This window comes from Lissotriton vulgaris, chromosome 2_1 (genome assembly GCF_964263255.1).
Source record: "Lissotriton vulgaris chromosome 2_1, aLisVul1.2, whole genome shotgun sequence".
NCBI classification, from domain to species: Eukaryota; Metazoa; Chordata; class Amphibia; order Caudata; family Salamandridae; genus Lissotriton; species Lissotriton vulgaris.
This window is the reverse complement of record NC_141687.1, coordinates 1,570,541,710-1,570,566,054: the sequence shown is the minus strand read 5'-3', so window position 1 is coordinate 1,570,566,054 and position 24,345 is coordinate 1,570,541,710. Positions and strand designations below refer to the sequence as shown.

At 39.7% G+C, this 24,345-nt stretch overlaps 1 protein-coding gene across 1 annotated transcript in view; it reads right to left on the bottom strand.

Annotated features, from left to right (window-relative positions):
* Positions 1 to 24,345, bottom strand: part of LOC147732919 (histamine N-methyltransferase-like) — a 490,500-nt gene that overhangs the window by 300,284 nt on the left and 165,871 nt on the right. The window contains exon 3 of the mRNA XM_086957452.1: positions 22,933 to 22,985. Coding sequence (XP_086813578.1) covers positions 22,933 to 22,985 — 53 coding nt within the window. The remainder of the gene's footprint in view (positions 1 to 22,932; positions 22,986 to 24,345) is intronic.

Here is a 24,345-nt window from a genome sequence, read left to right as displayed (position 1 = left end):
TATAAATAATGTTGATAGCATTGCAGATTTACATTGAGTACAGACCATGTTTTGATTTGCTTCTCTAACTAGATTATTAAAAGACACTGATTTGCAGTCTGGTAAAGTCAAATATATAAATCTTTCAGTGTCTATTGTAGTACTACTTGAAAAGGAACAATTGTCGCAGTCATGCTGCCATTTATAAGAAAGGCCAAAAACATTTTCTACATCTACACCTTCATCTTGCAATACAACAAGCATATACATTAGAAATTCCTGACAATCTTGCTGAATATTCTGTGAAAATTGATTTAGACGAGAACATATGTCTAAAACATTTCGAATTTCAGAAACACTTTGTATTTTTGTTCTATCACTGCTACATTTCTCAAACACAGAATTCAACAAAGAACAAAATCTTTGATCCCGATTTTCAGCAATCTATTCTTGTACAGTTTGGAGAAAAAAAACAACATTAACCACTACATTAGCATAGCAGTTGACACCAGAAGTGTTTTCAAACTGAAATCCAACAACAAGAAACTTGGTCTGCAAATATGGGAGCCCCTCATTCGTTGGACACAAGGTCCTGATTATTGATTGATTATTGATTTTTACTTTTTCTTCTGGGGGGGGATAATCGAGAACGTAGCGTATAGAAGTGTACGTCCCTATTGTATATATGATTCATTTTTTGGTAAATATATGTATGATTTGATATTATATATATTTTTTCCCTTCCATTTTTCTCTGTTTAAACTTCTAGTGTATATATGTATATATGAATCTGTGCTGTACTATATTGAATGCTATTGTGCCCTGCTCATGTCTTTGGGGGGAAAAGGGGAAAAACTTTTCAATAAAAATATTCAAAAAAAAAAATGAAATCCAACAACATCTTTAACTGAATCCTTTTCCTTTCTGCTTACAATTACTGGTTCATCTACTTTTTTTCTTTTTGCTACAACTTCGCTACAATTTTTCTCATTTATTCTTTTTCAGCCTACCACACACTTTTCAAATAGAGGATATTGAGGTAAATTTGGAGCATACTCTCTTCTTATCCTATTATATTCTTTTACACAATTTACATCTGCATTAATCTTTGTCTCATCAAAATCAATCAAGTACAATCCAGATAAAGATCTGACTCGAGATAAAGCAACATATGCCATACCCTCCTTGAACACAGAACTTCCAATATTCACTAAAGCACTATCTACACTTAAACCTTGAGATTTATGAATAGTCACCGCATATGCCAAAGAAACAGGAAACTGTTTTCTGCGGACATATAAATCTTTCACAAGCAAAAATCGGGCACAACAACGACTGATTTGTTGTACTTCTTCAATATCATCAAATTTAATTTTTATAAATTCAATTCCATCTCTATTTTGGTAATTCACAAAATCAACAACATGACCCATTGCTCCATTTACTAAACCTCTTTCCACATGTAAATTACGTCGTAAAATTATACGACAATTTAAAGATGCATACAGATTCTTTTCCAAACCAGCAGTTTTAGATATTTTCTTCTCTAAAGAATCCAATTTTGATTTCAACTTTTCTGACAAAATAATAGTTGCTCCTTCATGTTCTATTTTATCAATAGCTTCCAGTTTCACAATCTCTTGATTTTTCATCTTTAACATTTTGTTGTTGAAGATTGAACATTCTTGCAGAGTTGGCATCAAGCATATGACAGATTTGTTTTCAGGAATTTTCTTAAAAATATTCTCTGGGAGAATGTTTTCGTTTGGAAACAAATTTGAAATTAATCGTGCATGTAAAGCTGTTTTCTCATGCTCACTTACTTTTCCAATTCTTACATCTTGTAGAATATTTTTATAATCTTCATCCTTTGCCTGTCGCATATTTTGTAGCAGTTATGCATATTTGAAATTTAACCATATGTTAACATTTCCAATGCTTCCGAGGCACTTCCTTGTATCTTCATGTGTAAGCATCTTAAACACTGGTTGTTCTTTCACTGGAGTTAGCTGCAGTAGATCTCCAAAAACAATGATGTGTTTGCCTCCAAATAACACATCATACTCTGTTTTAAGAATTTCTTGCATTCTTAAATGCACAAAAGCAAGCATTACATTTGATACCATGCTTACCTCATCAATGATAAGAAGTTTCATTTTCTTCAAGACTCAGGAAACTTCACAACGAGCTTCTCCAGATAGCTTATAGTATTGTAATGTATTATCATGCTCTACTAGCAGCTTCAATAACCAATGTAAAGTAATTCCTTTTGTGTTATGTGCTGCCAACCCAGTTGGAGCGGTAACAACACAAGACAGCGATGACTCCGTTCTTTTCTGCAGATAAGTTGCAATTGCTTTAATCAGAAAACTTTTTCCAGTTCCTGCTTCTCCACTCACGTACAGTCGGACAGGTATAAATGATGTACATGAGCACTCTTTTTTTTCATGAGATAAACCATGCTCAATCTGTTCTGTGACTTCGTCATATATTTGACTCTGCTCAACGCTTAGTTCTTTTTCCAAATCTTGTAAGTTAACTACATCCTCCTGAACTTGTTCCATGGCTCTTTCAACTTCATCCATGGCAGTGGCAGCTTCATTTTGGATAATTGGTCCTCCTAGTGGATCCTGACTCAATGAAGCGGAACTCTGACTGTCTTGAGAACTGTCTCTAGTAATCTCTGCTGCAATTGTAGCTTCTTGCTGTATTTCCTCGTTCAACATTTGCAGATAATTTGAAAAAACAGGACATCCTATGGTATCCTTGGTTGCATTGAACGAATCTTCATAAGTAAAAAAATATCCAAGTAGTTCCTCTTCTGTACGTCAAGGCTTAAAGAGTTGCAAAAGAGCTAAGTAATACAATTCTCTTTTGTCTGGAGATTCACAACTCAATTTTCGATGATTAATCAAATGGCCTTTTCTTTGTTTCACCAGACAGCCTTCACATCCAATTATAGCATATACACCTTTATTGATATGCTCTGTGACGTTCTTCTTAAAAGTATAGGTTTGCAGAACTTCATACAGACAAATGTTCTCAAGATGACTACTTCTATTTGGATAGTATGTATCCAAAATGTTTGTCTTCAAAATATCTGTACTGTTTGGTTCTTTCTCCGGCAAATACTCTATTTCTTGTACAGATTTCAAAACTCGGTTTCGTGTTGCAGCAAGACCTAGACTCACCCAAATGATGGTTCTAGATTTGGCATATAGACTTGCTGATGATAACCAATCCGAACATTTATAAGCTCCAATTTCTCGATGCGACAACATCTTCAGACTGTAACTGTATAATTTCTTGCTTAGACTCTTTTCATGTGAAATTTCCTCCCACATTTCCTTCAGTTCATTCTTTTCTGATTTTGTGATGTAAGACGTCACATATCGAGCCACAGCAATAGAGTTGTCAGCAACATATTGAATATCCATGTTAGCATTCCACATGGACAAAATGACTGGGTTGTAGTCGTTTATGTATTTCGATTCCTCATTTCCTCTTAGGTTGTATGCATTTTTAGGTGATTTTCTTGTCACAGTATGTCGCAGAGAAGACATAAAATTGTTAACTCTTCCTTTCGATGTTACTGGACGTAGAAATGCAAAACGACATTTTGTGTAGAACTTGTCCTTGGATTTGTATTTTCGACGACAGTATTTTCCACAACGATGGGTTTGAAAGCGTAAAACTTGATGTCTTAAATTGTTTTCTTCTGTACTTCTCGGAACAGCACATGTGGAATACTGCTCAATGAAACTCATCACTTTCTCATCTGAATCTGTTCCAAATTTTGGTGCATCTTTAATCCATAGCAACATATGTATGTGAAGAACACCTCTTGCTTGATACTCCTTTCTCCAAAAGAAATCCAAAACCTCTCCAAACAGAGGATTTTTTTTGTTTATAATAAAAGACATCATAGCTTCAAACCTATGATTGAAATACCTGCATACATTAACTGGATCCAAAGAGCACAGTTCTCCAGGTGTCTTGTATTCAATATTTTCAATGTTTTTATTTGCCTCTCGTAGAAATTGAAGTAAGTCTTCCCAAGCATACTCAGCACAGCTAAGAGTGAGGAACCATGTAGGAGTTCCTAAGTTTCTTAGCATACATTTCAATTCCCCATGACGACGGTACCAATACTCGTTAGTACCACGCTGACATGCCATGAGATTAATTTGCTGAGATTCCAAAACACTGTCTTGCATTTTTACTTTATCCATAAAGTCCTTTGCCGAAACATTTTGTAGATGTACTCCACTTTTCAGTATATGGTTCACTGCATAAGAAAGTCCAGTCAAGTCACTCTCAAACAGTAGATGGAACAAATATGGAATGCATTGACGAAACCTTGGATCTTCTGCATATAATCTTGAAGTCCGGTATTCAGATGCAGGAATTTGAACAGGTCGGTCGTCATATCGTCCACCTTGACCTGTTGGAAATAACTGTGGAAAACAACAAGCTTCCAAACTTTCTTCCCATACACTTATGGAATTTTCTTTTGCTTCTTTCATTTGAAACAAGTCAATAGCATTCCCCATTACTTCTTTGGAATGCAATATATGAACACTATAATGTTCTTAAATTTTTTCACTTCTAGAGACATCAACTTTTTCAATTTGCCCAGCTGAGAAATCACTGTCCTCTTCTACAGTTGTTTCCTCTTCTCCTACATATACATTTTTGTAGTAGTGATTATTTTTTACCAAATACAACGTTGCCTTTTTGACTTTCCTAACATCTACTAATTCTTGCCAGATTTTCTTACTCTTTGTCGGAACACCATTAACTAGAATAACCAGAGGTTCCTCTTCTACTTTTTCTACACCAATTGTATCAATATTTTTCTTAAAATCTAGAGGCAAATAAACAACTCTTCCCTTTAATCCTCTCTGTAAATCTGAAGGAGGCAATTTCCCTGTCGTAGGCTCCATGCGAACAATAGCCTGAAAAGGATGCACACATTGAATCAGAATAGACTCATAGGTATTTAAATCCATCAATTCAGAAGGAATGTCTACCAACTCCAGATTATTATGAACAGCTCTAGCAGGCATTCTGTTTTCATTTAATTTATTATAACAATATTTACAAATACGTTGATCAGAACCCAAATCAAAACAATTTTCTACCAACAAATAAGTTGCAAAGTCCTTCCACTCATTATTATTTTCCATTTCACTTTTTACATATAAATCAACTAATCTAGTCTGATTCTTATAATGAGTTTGTCGACAACACACACAAGTAAAATTAGGCCTTTCACTTGCATTGACCTTAAACTTTGTAATTTCATGGTCAAATTTTTCTGTACTTGAAATCTCGACATTCTCTTCCACATTACCTTCTATCACTGTATCAGTTTCTGCACTGTCCTCTTTTTCACCAAAGTAACAAAACTCAATTTCTTTACAAATGTTTTTCACATCTAATTCAGTTCCATGCAAAAGAGCACTGTTTAACTGTTTTGGCTTAAGTGCTGGACTTTTTGCATAATATAAACTTCTCACTAATTTCCTCACTTTATTATGATGCACTGCTAACATCCTAAAATGGTGAAAAACACTCTGACATACTTTTCTTGAAAGACAAGCCAGTGAATGTCCATGCAAACCTGTTTTTTCTCTCACTCTACAAGGATCTAACTCTTGTAAAATGTTCATTTTTTGTTTTAGACTTTTCTTAGTATATGTCCGTAAGAAACTAAGAGACAAATCAATTGAATCCTGTCGCACACTACAAATACTACTACAATTCCAAGAATACACCGGAGCCTTAGGACATCTCCCTAAAACTTCATCAGCTAACACCTCTTCTGTATTTCTAGGCACAATCTTTTCTTTTTCAACCGGACAACCATCCTTCACCTCATATGCTCGACCACTGGTGTCAACTGCATGCACCAAATCATTATCCTGAAAGTAACTTTCTTCATTAAAAAATGGCTCACAACTTGAACTATGCTTCCATTCTCCAGAAAAAACATCACAAAAAGTAGTCCGATTAATTACTCTTTTCCACTTACATTTTGATTTGAACACATTGATTACCTTATCTAGTGTACGAATTCTATTGATTACTAAACAAAATAATTTATTTTTCACTTTAAATGCTTCATCCACAATCTTCACTATGCTTTTTTTTTCTTGTAAAAAGTAGTCTTTTTTTGATACAGCTTTACATTTTTTAATACATTTGTACATATTCTGTTATAAAACATTCGTCTACGAATTTCAATAAATTGATATCTCATTCTATTGCTAGAGACAATATAATCTCCTTCTACAGGTCTAACATTTTTGGAGGGGCACAGTTTTTTCTTTCTACTTAGAGATGCCTTATTCTTCTTTGAAACAACATCTTTTTTTTTTGACATTTCAATAACTTCCTTAAAAAGTCCTTAGTTTGCTTACCAGGAGCATTATTGTTTTTCACTGAAGATTGTGTTTTGGATGAGTCTTGTTTTTCTGTTTTCTTGGACCGTAAATCTTGTTTATATTTCTTTTGACGTCTTTTCTTTGACGGCATATTCTTTTATCTTTCTATAGATGATTATAATCTGTGGTAAAGAAAAAATAACATATTACAGACCACTACAAACATACTACATAGCAATTACAATAAGTAAACAATATAAACACTAGTTTACAACGTAAGTTACTTTATACCACAGCAAATGTGTCACAGTAACAGTGCAGTACAGTTTCATTATTAATCTTACTTTCTGCAAGCACCATCTCATTCTGTGCCTGTGTCTTATGTCACTCTGTGACTGTGTCTCATCTCAGTCTGTGCTTGTGTCTCATCTCATTCTGTGCCTGCCCCATCTCTCTCTCTTTCTGTGTGTCATTTGTCTGTTTGTGTGTGTCTCATCTCATTCTGGTAAATGTTTTATGGTAAAAGGGATGGCTTTAACATTTTTGACTAGGATCACACTGAGTCTCTATATGAAATAAGGAATTATATTTTCACATTTTTCAATAATGTCACCTGTGTATGCTCATAGTTTGCATCTCTAAACTAAAAGGGTACTCTGTGCCTGTGTCTCACCTCACTCTGTTCCTGTGTCTCATCTCACTCTGTGTCTCCCCATCTCTCTCTCTTTCTGTGTGTCATTTGTCTGTATGCGTGTGTCTCATCTCACTCTGGTAAATGTTTCATGGTAAAAAGTATGGCTTTAATATTTTTGACAAGTATCACACTGAGTGTCTTTATGAAATAAGGAATTATATTTTCACATATTTCAATAATGTCACCTGTGTCTTCTCACAGTTTCCATCTCTCTAACTGTCATTAAATTATTCACCCAGATCCATTTAAAAACAAACTTGACTCATAGTGTGCTCTTAGGCACATGACCAGGATGTTACATGTAATCTACCATGTCTGTCTCTGCATGCAATATGTGTGTCTCTGCTCATACTATTTCACTGTCTCTACTGGCAACAAATAGACCACATTTATATAAGCATGACATAACTTCCTTTTTAATTTCAACGGCATACCTTGGATCGTGATTGCACAGCTCAGAGCCTATTTGTGAAGTAAGAGGCCTAACAGACATGCTGCCTTAGATTCCCTACTAGTACATATGCTAAAGCCTAACTGACTTTAAGAAAACGTGTATTTCCATATTTTTAAACAAATCAACTAAGCAAATTATTCACCCATATCCATTTAAAATCAAGCTTGATTCACAGTGTGATCTTATTTATTTATTTTATTTATTTATTTATGCATTTTTATATAGCGCGGACTTTACCCGAAGGCGTCAGAGTGCTTCACATTAGGAACAGAAATGAAACATAATGAGAAACATTACAAAAGAGCAGATTACAAAAGCATACGTTACTTACATAAGGTAATAGTGACAATTGTGAGCAAACAAAATACATGAGGTAGTAAAAATTGTGAGCCACCAAAATTACATGAGGTAGTAAAGGTAAAAGTGACAATTGTGAGCAAACAAAATACTTGAGGTAGTAGTAAAAATTGTGAGCAACCAAAAATACATGAGGTAGTAAAGGTAATAGTGATAATTGTGAGCAAACAAAATACTTGAGGTATTAAAAATTGTGAGCAACCAAAAATACATGAGGTAGTCAAAAGTGCACAAGAGGAAAGTGACAAGTGTGTAGTTATAAGCGAAAACAGAGTATAATTTGAGGTATAATACTGCAATAAATGCTAGGCACACGAACAAGCGTTACGTAGGCAAGGTGGCACTTGTGCAAGTATCAAAGGTAAAAACATGTGAGAGGTAGCAACCGTGTGTTACAAGGGCAAAGTGGTGTGTGCATGTTACAAAAGGGCACCGAACACAAGAACATGGAGAATACTGCGAAAAGGCAGACACTCCAACCACAGGACAAACACTGGGAAGGCACTTCCATGGTCATGGAAAGTAGAAAATATCAGTAGTGGGAAGTCTTCCTCCAAATAGCAAGAGGACGTGAATTACTTTTGGAGGTGTCTCTGGAGGAGGAGAACTTTGAGGTCCCTTTTGAAGGCCTGGGAGGAGGCGGTGGTCCGGAGCTGAGGCGGAAACGAGTTCCAGATTCTCACTGCGTTGCCTGAAAAGGATTGGGCCATTGTTCTTTCCTTCTTGAAGGTGGGAGGTTCAAGCAGTAGATTCTCCGCATTGCGTGAAGGTCTAGAGCCTCCAGAGAGTTTCAGTTTATTCACCAGGTAGCGGGGAGAGGAGGAGTGCAAGGCTTTGTGGGTGATACAAGCGGTCTTGTAGATAGCTCTAGCCTCGAAGGGAAGCCAGCGGAGGGTGGATAACATCGGTGTGATGTGATCGCTTCTTTTGGCCCCATAAATGAAACGAGCTGCTGAATGGAAGACAGACTTAAGTGGGGACAGGTGAGATTTGGGGAGGCCAGTAAGAAGAGAATTGCAGTAGTCTAGTCTGGAGAGGACCAGTGATTGCACCAGGGTTATAAGGTCCTGCTCCGGGAAGAAGCGACGTATTCCCCAAAGAAGGTGCAGTTGGTAGCGAGCAGATTTTGCAATAGAGTTGATGTGGGGAGTTAGATTGAGTTTTTTGTCTAGAATGACACCAAGGGCTTTTGCGCTGTCGACAATGATGGGTTGATTGTTGAGTAGATTCATCTGATCCATCCATGATTGAACCGGGGGAGGAGAGAGTGAGGAGGAGAAGAGGAGGAATTCAGTTTTGGAGGGATTCAGAATCAATTGATGAGATGACATCCAATTTTGAATGGAGTCGAGAGTGGAGCTTAGGATGGAGAGGTCATGAGTGGAGGCAACCTTGAGGTAGAGTTGAGTGTCATCTGCATAGAGATGATAGTGAATCCCGGATTTGCTTAGGAGGTTTCCCAGTGGTTCTAAGTAGAGATTGAACAATGTGGGTGCAAGTATAGAGCCTTGGGGAACACCTTGACCCACCGCCACAGGAGAAGAAAGACTGTTCGCTATTTTGATCATTTGAGATCTGTCAGAGAGGAAGTATGCAAACCATTTAAGCACAGTGCCCTCCAAGCCCATTCTCTGTTGAAGAATATTGAGGAGGGTGTTGTGATTAACAGTGTCGAAGGCTGCGGAAAGGTCAAGGAGAATTAGCAGACAGGACCCCCCTGAGTCGAGTATCCTCAGCGCATCATCAACCACTTGCAGTAGGGCTGTTTCAGTGCTGCAGTTTTGGATGAAGCCGGACTGACAATTGTCAAGAAGACCATTGTCCTTGATATGACGAGAGAGTTGTTTGGCTACACATCTTTCCGTGATCTTCGCAAGAAAGGGAAGGTTGGTGATGGGGCGGAAGTTGTTGAGGTCATTCGCATCAGCAGTGGGCTTTTTCAGCAGAGGGGTGACCTGCCCAGTTTTGAAGGAGACAGGAAGGGAGCCTTGCCAGAGGGAGATATTGATCAGAGTGGTCCAATAGGAGAGGGAATGGGTATAGAAGTCAAAGGCAATGGCACTGGGAATAGGGACATGTATTTCCCTATTTTTAAACACATCAACTAAGCAAATTATTCACCCAGATCCATTTAAAATCAAGCTTGACTCACAGTGTGATCTTAGGCACATGACCAGGATTTTACATGCAATCTACCATGTCTGTCTCTAAATACAATATGTGTGTTTCTGTTCATACTATTTCACTGTCTCTACTGGCAAAAAACAGACCACATATATATAAGCAAGACATACCATTCCTTTTTCATTTCAACGGCACACCCTGGATCTTGATTGCACAGCTTAGAGCCTATTTGTGAAGTAACAGGCCTAACAGACATGCTGCCTTAGATTCCCTACTAGTACATATGCTAAAGCATAACTGACTTTAAGAAAACATGTATTTCCATATTTTTAAAAACATCAACTAAGCAAATTATTCACCCAGATCCATTTAAAATCGAGCTTGACTCACAGTGTGATCTTAGGCACATGACCAGGATGTTACATGTAATCTACCATGTCTGTCTCAGCATGCAATATGTGTGTCTTTTGCTCATACTGTTTCACTGTCTCTACTGGCAAAAAACAGACCACATACATATAAGCAAGACATAAGATTCCTTTTTCATTTCAACAGCGCACCCTGGATATTGATTGCACAGCTCAGAGCCTAATTGTGAAGTAAGAGGCCTAACAGACATGCTGCCTTAGATTCCCTACTAGTACATATGCTAAAGCCTAACTGACCTTAAGAAAACATGTATTTCCATATTTTTAAACACATCAACTAAGCAAATTATTCACCCAGATCCATTTAAAATCGAGCTTGACTCACAGTGTGATCTTAGGCACATGACCAGGATGTTACATGTAATCTACCATGTCTGTGTCTGCATGCAATATGTGTGTCTCTGCTCATACTATTTCACTGTCTCTACTGGTAAAAAACAGACCACATATATATAAGCAAGACATAACATTCCTTTTAAATTTCAACGGCACACCCTGAATCTTGATTGCACAGCTTAGAGCCTATTTGTGAAGTTAGAGGCCTAACAGACCTGCTGGCTTAGATTCCCTACTAGTACATATGCTAAAGCCTAACTGACTTTAAGAAAACATGTATTTCCATATTTTTAAACACATCAACTAAGCAAATTATTCACCCAGATCCATTTAAAATCGAGCTTCACTCACAGTGTGATCTTATCCACATGACCAGGATGTTACATGTAATCTACCATGTCTGTTTCTGCACGCAGTATGTGTGTCTCTGCTCATACTATTTCACTGTCTCTACTGGCAAAAAAGCAGACCACATATATATATAAGCAAGACATAACATTCCTTTTTCATTTCCATGGCACACCCTGGATCTTTATTGCACAGCTTAGAGCCTATTTGTGAAGTAAGAGGCCTAACATACATGCTGCCTAAGATTCCCTACTAGTACATATGCTAAAGCCTAACTGACTTTAAGAAAACATGTATTTCCATATTTTTAAACACATCAACTAAGCAAATTATTCACCCAAATCCATTTAAAATCAATATTGACTCACAGTGTGATCCTAGGCACATGACCAGGATGTTACATGTAATCTACCATGTCTGTCTCTGCATGCAGTATGTGTATCTCTGCTCATACTATTTCACTGTCTCTACTGGCAAAAAACAGACCACATATATATAAGCAAGACATAACATTCCTTTTTCATTTCAACGGCACACCCTGGATCTTGATTGCACAGCTTAGAGCCTATTTGTGAAGTAAGAGGCCTAACAGACATGCTGCCTAAGATTCCCTACTAGTACATATGCTAAAGCCTAACTGACTTTAAGAAAACATGTATTTCCCTATTTTTAAACACATCAACTAAGCAAATTATTCACCCAAATCCATTTAAAATCAATATTGACTCACAGTGTGATCTTAGGCACATGACCAGGATGTTACATGTAATCTACCATGTCTGTCTCTGCATGCAATATGTGTGTCTCTGCTCATACTATTTCACTGTCTCTACTGGCAAAAAACAGAGAACATATATATAAGCAAGACATAACATTCCTTTTTAATTTCAACGGCACACCCTTTATCTTGATTGCACAGCTTAGAGCCTATTTGTGAAGTAAGAGGCCTAACAGACATGCTGCCTAAGATTCCCTACTAGTACATATGCTAAAGCCCAACTGACTTTAAGAAAACATGTATTTCCATATTTTTAAACACATCTGAACAAATTCACCTCCCTTCTTAGCACATTCGCTCCACCCAGCACAGGATCTTTTGTTTCTATTGACTCTCAAACACAGGGTCTGACTCACTGGCTCACTTCTGCCTCTGACTCCGTGGCACCTGTAAAACCAGTTAGAGCGAGGCGCTGTCACGACGCCCAAAGGTGGTTCACCGAGGATCTCAAAGCCCAAAAACTTGGGCTTCGACAGGCAGAACGGCGCTGGCGCCGGAGGTATTCCCCTGAGACCAAACAGATATTCTCCTCCCTGCTTAGAGAGTATAAGTTAGCCATAGCCTCGGCTAAATCTCTCTACTTCTCCAACAGAATCTTGGATTCATCCACCAAATCCAAAGATACATTTTCAATCGTTGAGGAGTTGTCCAATCCAGCGAGAGTCACTATTGCACCCCTCCCTTCTCAGTCTCTATGTGACTCCCTGAACCAATTCTTCGTGGAAAAAATTATCAAGATTAAAAACAGTATTTCTGTCCAAGCCCCGCCAGTCCCTCCTCTGCTTGCTGTTTCTTGCCACCATCCCAATACTCACATCCTAACTCAGATTCCCCTCATTTCGAAAGACAATTTTCTTGCCCTCTTGCACAAAGTTTCTTCTGGTTCACCTAGCGACTGTTGCCCCCCCTCGGCCCTTCGGGAAGCTTTTACCACCTGCCCTGAACCCCCCCCTGGCCCTTTTGAACAACTCTCTTGCCACGGGGGAGGTTCCTTGCTCCTTTAAGCAGGCCGAGGTGGTTGCCATCTTGAAGAAAGCCTCGGCAGATCCCTCCATCATGAGCAACTTTTGCCCCATATCCCTTCTCCCTTTCCTCAGTAAAGTCTTGGAGTCACATGTAACCCAAACTCTCAGCTCTTTTGTTGAGGAATCGGGCTTTTTGGACCCCCAGCAGGCCGGGTTCAGACCTGCGCATTCCACAGAGGCGGTCATCCTCTCTGTGATGGAGAAATTGCGCAGAGGGGCCGACGCTAACATCTGTCAGGCCCTGGTTCTCCTAGATTTGTCGGCCGCCTTTGACACGGTCGACCATGGCATTTTGGTCGACCGTGTCAGAGAGGCCGGCATCCAGGTTACCGCCCTGGACTGGGTTCAGTCTTTTCTGATCAAACGCCAGCAAGCAGTCAGACTGTCCCAGTTCTCCACCACTCAGGTCGGGCTGACCTGCGGCGTCCCGCAGGGTAACTCTTTGTCCCCTCTTCTTTTTAATTTATATCTGGTTCCTCTAATCCGCTCCCTCCGTGGGTTGAGTGTCACTGCGTTCAATTACGCGGATGACATTCAATTGGTCTTCACTATTGATTCCTCGGATGAATCAATCTCCACTTTTCAAACCACGCTTTGTTTTATTAGTAATTGGATAAGCTCAAACCATCTGAAGCTCAACCCCGACAAGACCAAGCTGGTTCTTGTCGGGGGACCCTCTAACACTTGGCAACCATCCTTTTGGCCGGCAAGTCTGGGCAGCTCCCTTTGCCCAGTCAACTCAGCCAAAAGTCTGGGAGTCGTCATTAGTAGCGATCTTTCTATGATGCCCCAGATCAGCGCAGTAGTGTCCTCTAGCCACTTCCAGCTCAGGAAAATCCGCAAAATCTCTCGCATACTCACTACCGAGGCTCTTACCTTGGCTTTGCTTGCGTTAGTCATTTCCAGACTCGACTACGCAAATGCACTGTATGTAGGCATCCCTGACTATCAAATCAAGAGACTCCAGTTGATCCAAAATCAGGCCGCTCGCCTGATTTACCGCCAACCTAGAGATCAACATGTCCGCCCTCTTTTAAAAAGTCTCCATTGGCTTCCGGTCTCTGCTCGCTGTAAGTTCAAGCTAGGCTGCATCATTTCTAAATCCCTTGCAGGTCACGGTCCCCTTTTCATTTCTTCCCTTCTTCACCCGTATGTTCCTCTTTGCAATCTCCGGTCATCTCAGATGGCCCTGCTATCAGTTCCAAGATTCAAGAGGAAGAAGCATGGCGGCCTCAGGTTTTCATTTTTAGCTCCCTCTTTTTGCAACACCCTTCCCCTTCCTCTTAGGTTGCCCTCCCCACACACCAGGTTCAGATTCCTTCTTAAGACTTTCCTCTTCATTGAGGCCTACAATTAGTTCTCCCCCTCACGTTTCTTTCACTGTCCCCTCAGCACAAGCGCCAAGAAACCTTAAGGTGTTAGCTGCACTTTACAATTTTTTTTAACATAACATAACATAACATAACATCAACTAAGCAAATTATTCACCCAGATCCATTTAAAATTGAGCTTGACTCACAGTTTAATCTTAGCCACATGAGACACATGTCATGACACACACACAAAGAGAGAAATGACACACATAAAAAGAGAGATTATGCACATGCAAAGTGACATGAAACACAGGCACAGACTACCTTTTAAGCTAAGAGAGGCAAACTGACAGCAGACACACGTGACATTATTGAAAAATGTGAAAACATAGGGCCCGATGTAGGTAAATCCCATTTACCGATTTTGAAATACCGAATTGTACCGATTCGGTATTTCAAAATCGGTAAATGGGATGTAGGTCCCAACATCTGGATTTGTTACCGAATCCTTAACAATTCTTTAATTACCGATTCGGTAAATACCGAATAGGTAATGCCCATTCATTCCTATGGGCTTTGAAGCCCATAGGAATGATTAGGCATTACCGATTCGGTATTTACTGAATCGGTAATTAAAGAATTCACAAGGGTGCAGGGGGTGTCACTTTGACACCCTCTAGCACCCCCAAAACGGGCATGTGTGCAATGTGGCACACAGACATGCCCTAAGGGCACGTCTGTCTGTCACATGGCACATGTGTACATGCACAGATGTGCATGTACACAGGAATCAGTATTTTACCATGGATTTGTATTCCATGGTAAAATACCGATTCTGTAAGCCATGTGCTAATTGGACATTGGCATCCTACATTGCATGCTCGGTTATTTTACCGAATCGTTATCATTACCGAATCGGTAAATATTACCGATTCGGTAAATTTACCGATTCGGTAATGATAACGATTCGGTAAAATTACCGAAAATGTGCCCCTACATCTCGATAGCCCTTTACCGATCGGAAACGGCCGAAAATCGGTATTTTCGGCCGATTCCGATCGGTAAAGGGCTACCTACATCGGGCCCATAGTTCCTTATTTCACACACACACTCACTGTAATCCTTGACAAAAATTTAAAAGCCAGACATTTTACCAGAAAACATATTCCATAGTAAATCATTTTTAACACAGAGTACAGCCCATTTAAATGACCACTACAAAACAAGGCAGAAACCTAACTCATTTCCAAAATTCATTTCAAGTATGCCCCATTACATTTTTTAACAGCATTACAAAAAAACATGACACACAATGCAGGAATAAAGAAGCACAATATGCTTCTTAATCTTTCCCATAGTACATACAGCAGTCTATCTTTATAGAAAGAATAATTACTCACCTTTAAAAATGCTTTTTAAGATGTAGAACAGTGTCAGTCACACACACCAGATTTTCTTCAGCAGAATCTCTGAATAATGCTTCTGTCACTGCAGCCTCAGAATAATGGCACAGATTACCTCTCATTTCAGACCCATATTCTTGTACATAACCAATGAAAATTTTTCCCACACAAATTCAAAACCAAACTGCACATTTTAATTGTACATTTCAACACTTAGAAATTCACATAATATTCACATATCCCCCCCAGTGCTCATTCACCCTGTTACCATGGTAACTCCCACCTAACCCAGCACACAGTTGAAAAGTTCATCATACTATGTTGCAAAAAAATCCAGCAAGGGTGTTTGACCTCTCAATGTACTAGCTAATCATATGCAATGTTTCTTTAAATGACTTTTTCTCAGCCATTAAAATGACTTCTTTAAAAAAAAAGCATGCACTCTAATTTTCAGTGGTGAATTTTAAGAAAGCACCAATCATTTCTTGTTTTTCAAGTGCACTGAATCTCAACCACTTGTTTCATAATTCCTACTTTCAAACTGCCATTTCATTTCCACTACTCATCTGAATACAATCACATCTACCTTCAAGATGCCAAAAGTCTGGTTTGTGGGTCATAGCTTTGTCTACTGGAGTGAAAAATTTGCAAGTAACAGAGGTATTTACAACCTTGATTTACCAAATGTGGACATTGTGTGGATTGGACAGAGAGGATTAAGAAATCACCAATTGATACCATTGATAAAATCCTTTATGCATCTACCACACCCTGACCTCATAATTGTGCACTGTGGTGGCAATGACCTAGGCACTTTGACTGGGGTAGTTCTGAAAATGCTTTTAAAGGACATCTTTGGGCAATTGATGTCACTTTTTCCAAAAACTGCCTTGGTATTTTCTAATATATGCCAAAGGCAAAAATGGAACAGGTCCAACCAATGTTGTCCACAGATTGAGAAAGCAAGGAAACATGTGAATAAATCGGTTTCTGCTTTCCTCAGAGACTATGGTATGGGTTCCATTTACCACAACAACTTGCGTTACAACATGCAAGGCATCTATAGGAGAGATGGTGTACATTTTACAGATGAGGGGAATAGAGTCTTCCTCTTGAATTTGAGACTCTGCATCGGTACCTACTTGTAGGTGCAAAAAACACCCACATAACACAACAGCTTTTTTTTCTAAATTATTTTTTTACTCTAATTTTTTACACTGTTTTTCCCCGTGGTGCGCTCAGGGTGCGCGTACCGGTGAGCGTACATGGGAACGCACCCAGCGCTTACCCCGCGAAAATTGCAAAAAAAAAAAAGTTTTTTTTGCCCTTCAGGGTCCTTCTAGGCCCCCTCAGAAAACCTAGGGGGTCAGGGGGTGTCTACCCTGCCCCCTTTTAATCATTTCCCCCTTTTTTTTCACCTCTTGTGTCTCGATTTTACCGAGACACAAGATGGCGGACTCTCCGGACTGTTTATAATGTTGTCAGGCACCCAAGAGCCAATCAACTTTCCGCTCACGCACTTCCGTGGCGCGCCGGGTGCGCTCACCGGTACGCGTACCGGTGAGCGCTCGGAGCGCGCCTATAGATATATATGTGTTTTTAAAGTTGCTTTTCATAAAAACCACTGGAGCAATTTTAAACAAATATGGAAAAGGCCCTACTACGTACCAGTGCCTATCATTTTGCCAAGTTTGGTGTAATTCCATTCAGCCGTTCGGGCTGTAGCCGTGTCTAAATGTCCTATGGAAAATGGCATGGGGAAAACACATTTGAAAGTATTGAAATTTAGAACCAATCAAAATGTTACTTTCGTTTTGAATTTGTGTGTAATGAAGTATGATTGGTTATGTATATATCTTAAATGAGAGGAAAACACAGCCATTTTGTGATACTCCTGTCTGAGGTACTTTTGAGAGGAATTTTGGGTGCTCAATTTCTGGAGTTTGAATTACACACAGCGACGGCTCGTGGAGGGAGTTACGGTGGGGCAGGAGGGTGGGGAGGGGGAGGGGCAGGGCGGAGGTTGCTAAAAACCGGCATATGGATAATTGCAGGTAAGTAAACAATTTAATTAATAAAACGAATTTCGTAGTGCGCCTTGCATCGCAAAATGCAATGCAGTGCGAGCTACGAAATTCGTTTTATTAATTAAATTGTTTACTTACCTGCAATTATCCATATGCCGGTTTTTAGCAACCTCCGCCCTGCCCCTCCCCCTCCCCGCCCTCCTGCCCCACCGTAACTCCCTCCACGGGCCGTCGCTGATTACACAGTACTAACTCTTCTCCTACTTTCAAAAAGGTGAGTTGTTACTTTGTAAGGGGAACTATGTTGTACACTTTAAGATAATTTGGAAAATGTTTTCTGTTAGCTATTTACAGTCATTCTGTTATAATTATGGATTAAGATAGGCTTCATCACGTGCAGTGCTTTATATTTCTAGTTCTTGCCTGATACTATACACTACCAATTAATTTTAAAGAACTAAATACTTGATTAAGCTACTTTTATATTATGTATTACTAAAAACGATAAATGAAAGTGATTACTTTTTTCTGCAATTTACAGCAAGAAATTTGAAATTAAAATGGATCAGAATGAGGAGACCAAGGAAATTTCTTTTGAAATTTCAACTACATTTATTGAAATTCAAAATGTCACGGATATTGACAGCACAATTTTATCACAAGGAGGAGATGACATAAATTATTTTTTGGATGAATCTCTTGACGAAGAATTTATTGAATGTTTGGATACAATAGAATTCCAACAATCATCATTGCACACTTTTCATGAGGAGAATCCTGATCATATGATTGAAGAGGAAATTCCAGATGAGGGCATGCTACAAGTTCTATTAAATTATGAAAATTCTGAACAATAAATTAATATTTACAAATTAAAAATTAGTTGACATATTATTCATTTTTATTTCTAATTTATGAGGTAGTAGCGAAGTGATTGTAGTATAATGTGATACTTATAGTATAGAGTGCAACATTTTTATGTTACATAGTAAGTTTTCTCATATTTACTTCCCTTCTCCCACTATACTTTCTCCAATGTGTATTTGACATCTCTTCTTCATCTCCTGCCTCCTTTCTCTCACTGTCTGTCTCTGATGCACCCTATCGCCGCCATTTTGTGTAGTTACAGAAGAGAGTGAAATATAATAGTTCAAAACGTGAAAAGGGAGCAGGGTAGAGTGCCCCTTACCCCATAGACCTTCTCAGGGGTTCCTAAAAGGATCTGTTTCTGCTTTCCTGAGAGACTATGGTATGAGTTCTATATACCACAATAACTTGCATTACAACATGCAACATATCTACAGAGGAGACGGTGTACATTTCTCAGATGAGGGGAACATAGTCTTTCTCTTGAATTTTAGACTCTGCATCGGTACCTACTTGTAGGTACTTAAATCACCCACATAACACAACAGCTCTTTTTAGAGCTACCCTACCTCTAAGCAATCCAAATTCTTATTTTACGCTATTTTCTTTCATTGTTTTACCCTGTGGTGCGCTCAGGGTGCGCATACTGGTGAGCATGGAACGCACCCATCGCTTACCCCGCAAAAATTGCAAAAACCTTCCTTCTAGGCCCCCCTCAGAAAACCTAGGGGGTCAGGGGGTGTTTACCCTGCCCCCTTTTAATCATTTTCCCCTTTTTATTTTCACCTCTTGTGTCTCGATTCTACCGGGACACAAGATGGCGGACTCTCCGGACTGTTTAGAATGTCGACAGCCAATGAGCTTTCCGCTCGCGCACTCCCGTAGCGCGCCGGGTGCGCTCCCCCGTACGCATACCGGTGAGCGCTCGGAGCGCGCCTATAGATAGCAAATTTCACCAAATATAGCAAAGGCACATCTGCGTACCAGTCCCTACAATTTTGTAAAGTTTGGCGTAATTCCGTTTCGCGGTTCAGGCTGTAGCCTTGTATATTCGTCCTATGGAAATTAACATGGGGAAAACACGTTTTGGGACCCCCCTTTTTTCTCAGCCCCCACTTCACGAATCCCCCCGAAACTTTCAGGGAAGGAGCGGAGCAGAGCTGCCCTAAATTTCGGAAAATTACACGCAAATTCCTCAACCGGCGCCAAAGTTATTTCCAATAGAATGTTGCGGATTTCCTATGGTAGCTAGGTCCTAACTATAACTACCTACTGGCGATCGCCAGTAGGTAATATATATATATATATATATATATATATATATATATATATATATATATATATATATATATATATATATATATATATTCACTGAAAAAACCATAGGTTATAGACCATATATAGTTAGGAATTAGCATTTACTAAACCTTATTTTACTCACACAAAACCATTGAAATTCGCATATATAGTTAGTTGCACTAACTATATATTGCGCACCCGCAATCCACTGCTGATCATGTCACATATTACATCATTCATGACATGGTCAGTGACATCACTGATGACATCACTGATGACATCTCAAATGACATCACTGATGACATCACTGATGACATCTCAAATGACATCACTGATGACATCACTGATGACATCTCATTTGACATTACTGATCACATCACTGATGACATCATTCATGTGATAATACGATGAAACTCTTCAGACTCTAAGATAACCTTAGATACACTCAGTGTAAACAGACACTCACAGACTGTCACTCATCCATGGAGTTACTCACACACCTAGTCAGTCATGCAAAGAATCAATCACACCTCCATTTCCTCAACTATACAGTTATACACACCTTACTTATTCAAACATATACTAACACATATTTACTCTCTTATACAATCCCTGATACAAGTTCACAATGATCCATACAGCCACTCACACATTCACTGGCTCTTATGCACAGTTATTTATATATGTCAACTCTCACATAGCAAATATCAAAAGCTGTAAAATGTATTCTTCTTTTAAAGGAAAAATATAATTTATATGTATTTAATATAATTTTTTTATGTATATAAATTTTTTGAGGGAACGAATTTATCAACTATCATGCTGAAGAAGAGTGTGGGGAAAAAAAAACAAAGAGGAAGACTAAGAGGAAAGAACTATCAGTTCAAAAATACAATTGCTTTAAAGCATGAAGTGGAGAAGTGTGGCTCACTGGTTAGAGGAGGCAGACCTGGAAGCAGAGGTCAGCCCGGGACCAGGGTTCAATTCCCCGCCTCGGCGGGTCTTGGGCTCAAAATTCCACGGACTCAACAATTCTCGCTCCGGTGCCTACTCGATTAACGGGTTCACGCTCTGCGACTCTGGGCAATAGCTTGCTTAATCTCCACAACGGCCCCTCGCGGTGAGATGCCTGGCTTTCACCTTGTGGATACCCTGCCGGGGTTATCTCACAGGGGAATACCAGGACGGGTTCCCTAAGCAAGCGCTTAGATACCGGGTTGGTGATTTGCGCTATATAAATACATGTACATTTACATTTACATGAAGTGCTTTTCCACACATTTACATTTAAATAACCCATATTAGAACATACAAAATATCTACAGAGGAGACGGTGTACATTGAATTTTAGACTCTTCATTGGTACCTACATGTTGGTACTTACATCACCCACACAACACAACAGCTCTATTCAGAGCTACCCTACCTCAAAGCACTCTAAAATATTATTTTACTATTTCCCTTGGTTTTCCCCTTGTTACGCTTTCCGGAACGCTACCCGGTGCGCGGACCGGGCGCTAACCGTGCGAAAATTTGAAAAAAAAAGGTGTTTTTTTTTTACATATATGGGCCTCCTCAGCCACCCTCAGAAAACCTAGGGGGTCAGGATATGTCTCCCGTGCCCCCTTATACCCATTCCCAACATTGTTTATCCTCCATCTTGTGACTAAATTCGTCCGAAACACAAGATGGCGGACTCCCGTTACGCTACCGGTGAGCTACCCGGTTCACGTACCGGGTAGCGCTTCCACTGCGAAAAATCGAAAAAATAAATTATTTTAAGTTTTTTTGCCCCGCGGGGCCCTTTAATAGCCCCCACATCAATCCTAGGGGGTCAGGAGGGGTCTACCTTGCCCCTTTCATTCATTTCCCCCTTCGTTTATTTCCACCTCTTGTCTCTCGATCCTACCGAGAGACAAGATGGCGGCCGCTCCGGACTGTTTAGAATGTTGAGAGTCACCGGAGAGCCAATCCGCTTCTCCTCGCGAAGTTCCATTACGCGTCTGGTACGCGAACCGGGGCGCTAACCGGGACGCTGTCACAGATATATATATTTTTTTGAAAGTTAATTTCTCAAAATCCACTGGAGCACATATCTTGATACCTAGCAAAGGCACATCGGGCAAACAGTCCCTACAATTTTGCCAAGTTTTGTGGAAATCAATTCAGCCGTTCGAGCTAAAAGTGAGTCCAACCGCCCTATGGAAAACTCAATGTTAAAAACACGTTTTGGGACCCCCCTTTTTTCTCGGCCCCCGCTTGACGAAACCCCCCCCAAACTTTCAGGGGACGCTCAGAATCAAAATGTGCCATTTTCCTGAAACTTTCAGCCAATTCCGTCCATCAACACCAAAGTTATTCAACATAGAATTTTCAGAAATCCCTATTCAAAAAAAACCTAACTATATATACCTACTGGCGACCGCCAGTAGGTAATATATATATATATAGTCTTTTTCCAAATTATTAATTGACTTTTTGGTAGTAAAGTGGTTGGGTAGACAGCTTCATACGTTTTTGAGGTAGCATAACAGCAAAGCCAATAATATTAGCTAGGCCTGTTTTTTTCATCATTTTACCTAATTTGTTTTTGCTACCATTACAAACACGTTTGTATATTTCCAAGATGTACGATGGGGACACTAAACACCCCCTGATAATAATCGAAAATGTTTACAGACTACTTTCTGTGCTGGAGGAGACATATTTTATTGATATGTTGGACAGTTGAAACAGCAGCTATTCCATTGTGTTTTCTGGTCACTTCGTAACCCAAGCCAGCCTCTTACATTGCCAAGAAATGGGCTGAAAGCTTCACATTTACAATAGTTCAAGCCATATTGTATAATGTTTTGTAACATGTGAAATCAAGAACATAGATTCGATTAACATTCATATGACTAAACATAAGTTCACCAATTGCTTGTGCCACTGAGAAAAGGGCAAATATGCACATACAGGTCGGGATTATTTGCATAGCTATCGTCATTAGACAAAATGTTACGAGAGTCACACTGCACACCTTATTCAAGTTGTGTCTTCTTCACAGCCAAAAAAACAAGCAATGCATTACGAAAAAGAAAAACATTAAAATAACTAAAACTTACAAACCTGTTCCACTCCCTATCCCTAAGACATTGATTGAAGACTTCCCTTCGACAGTCCTGAAAGTAAAATGGATACAACATTTTATTGCTTTGAATCAATTAAACAATATACTTATGCTGAATCGAAAATTTGTAGTAGTATAAAAGAAGACATATATTTAATATATCGCCTGAAAACCTGAGATCCATTGTTTTTCTAATCACACATATCTGAATCATTACAGAAGTATAGTTTAATGGAAGTAATATTTAAATTGTTGAGATACATATTGCATGTGTTTTTCGAATAAATGTCATTAAAAAGACAATACATTTGAATCAAAACATCATGATTAGTTTCGGCGTTGGTATTGTCTCACATATATACTGTTCGACCTACCCAGGGTGACCCTAAAGACTTGCTGACTTCCCCTGTGTGCTGAAGTCTCTGGGCCATCAAAAATGTCCTTCAACTCTACAACAGCACTTCAACTCTGCCATCTGTAAGTCCTGCTCTGCCAAGTAAATAAATATAAATGTCCAGTATTATAAAGCGCAAACAATTACCCTAAGGTGTCAAGGCGCTGGGGGCCATAGGGAAGATTAGGTGAGCTATTGCCCAGAGTCACATGGTTCTAGGCTGTTATGCCGCCGGCACCTGGGATTGAACCGTGAGTCTCAAGGTTCCCGAGTCAGTCGTCCTGGACGCTGCGCCACACCTCATCCAAACCAGCCTGGGCACTTGAAAGGTGACTTCAGCTGACCAGAAACATCAAAATCGGCGCTGTGGTGACTTTGCATCAGTCGGAACCAACGCATTGCCCTTCGACACTGATGCAGGAGCCAATTGATGATATAATTTCGATGGACTGCCTTGCTACACGATGATTTGCTTTGGCTGAAGACGGCTGGAATGCCAGAAACCGGTCTTCGGAAGCTTGTTTCCGGTCCAGAGAAGACATGGCTTGGCAGTTCGGGCTGGACTGTTCCCATGAGGCACAGGGTCAGACTGATTTGCATATAGCCATGTCTGAGCTGGGGTGGCAGAGTGGGCTAAAGAACGGTGATGGATTAAACCCAGATCTTTTGACTGGGTGTGAGTGTTTGATTGATTCAGATGCTCCGTCCATCACCACCCCCTTTTGTACTTGCTACACGATGATAGCGTGGTTCAAGGACAACACATCCCCTGCATCATAAAGGGGTTCGTAAAAGAAGCCATCATTGTCTGCGCAGATTGGAACAGACACATTGAGTCTTCGATGTCGATGCTTCCTCCACCCAAGGTTCTTTTTCTGCAGGACCTGTGTCACACATTGCCCTTTTAGTTAAGCCTGACTGCTCTGTGCCAAGCTACCAGAGGGTGACCACAGGTTATCTTTTAGTGTGTATATAGCTTGCCCTGCCTAGAGTGGGTTCCTGCTGATACAGGGTGCCT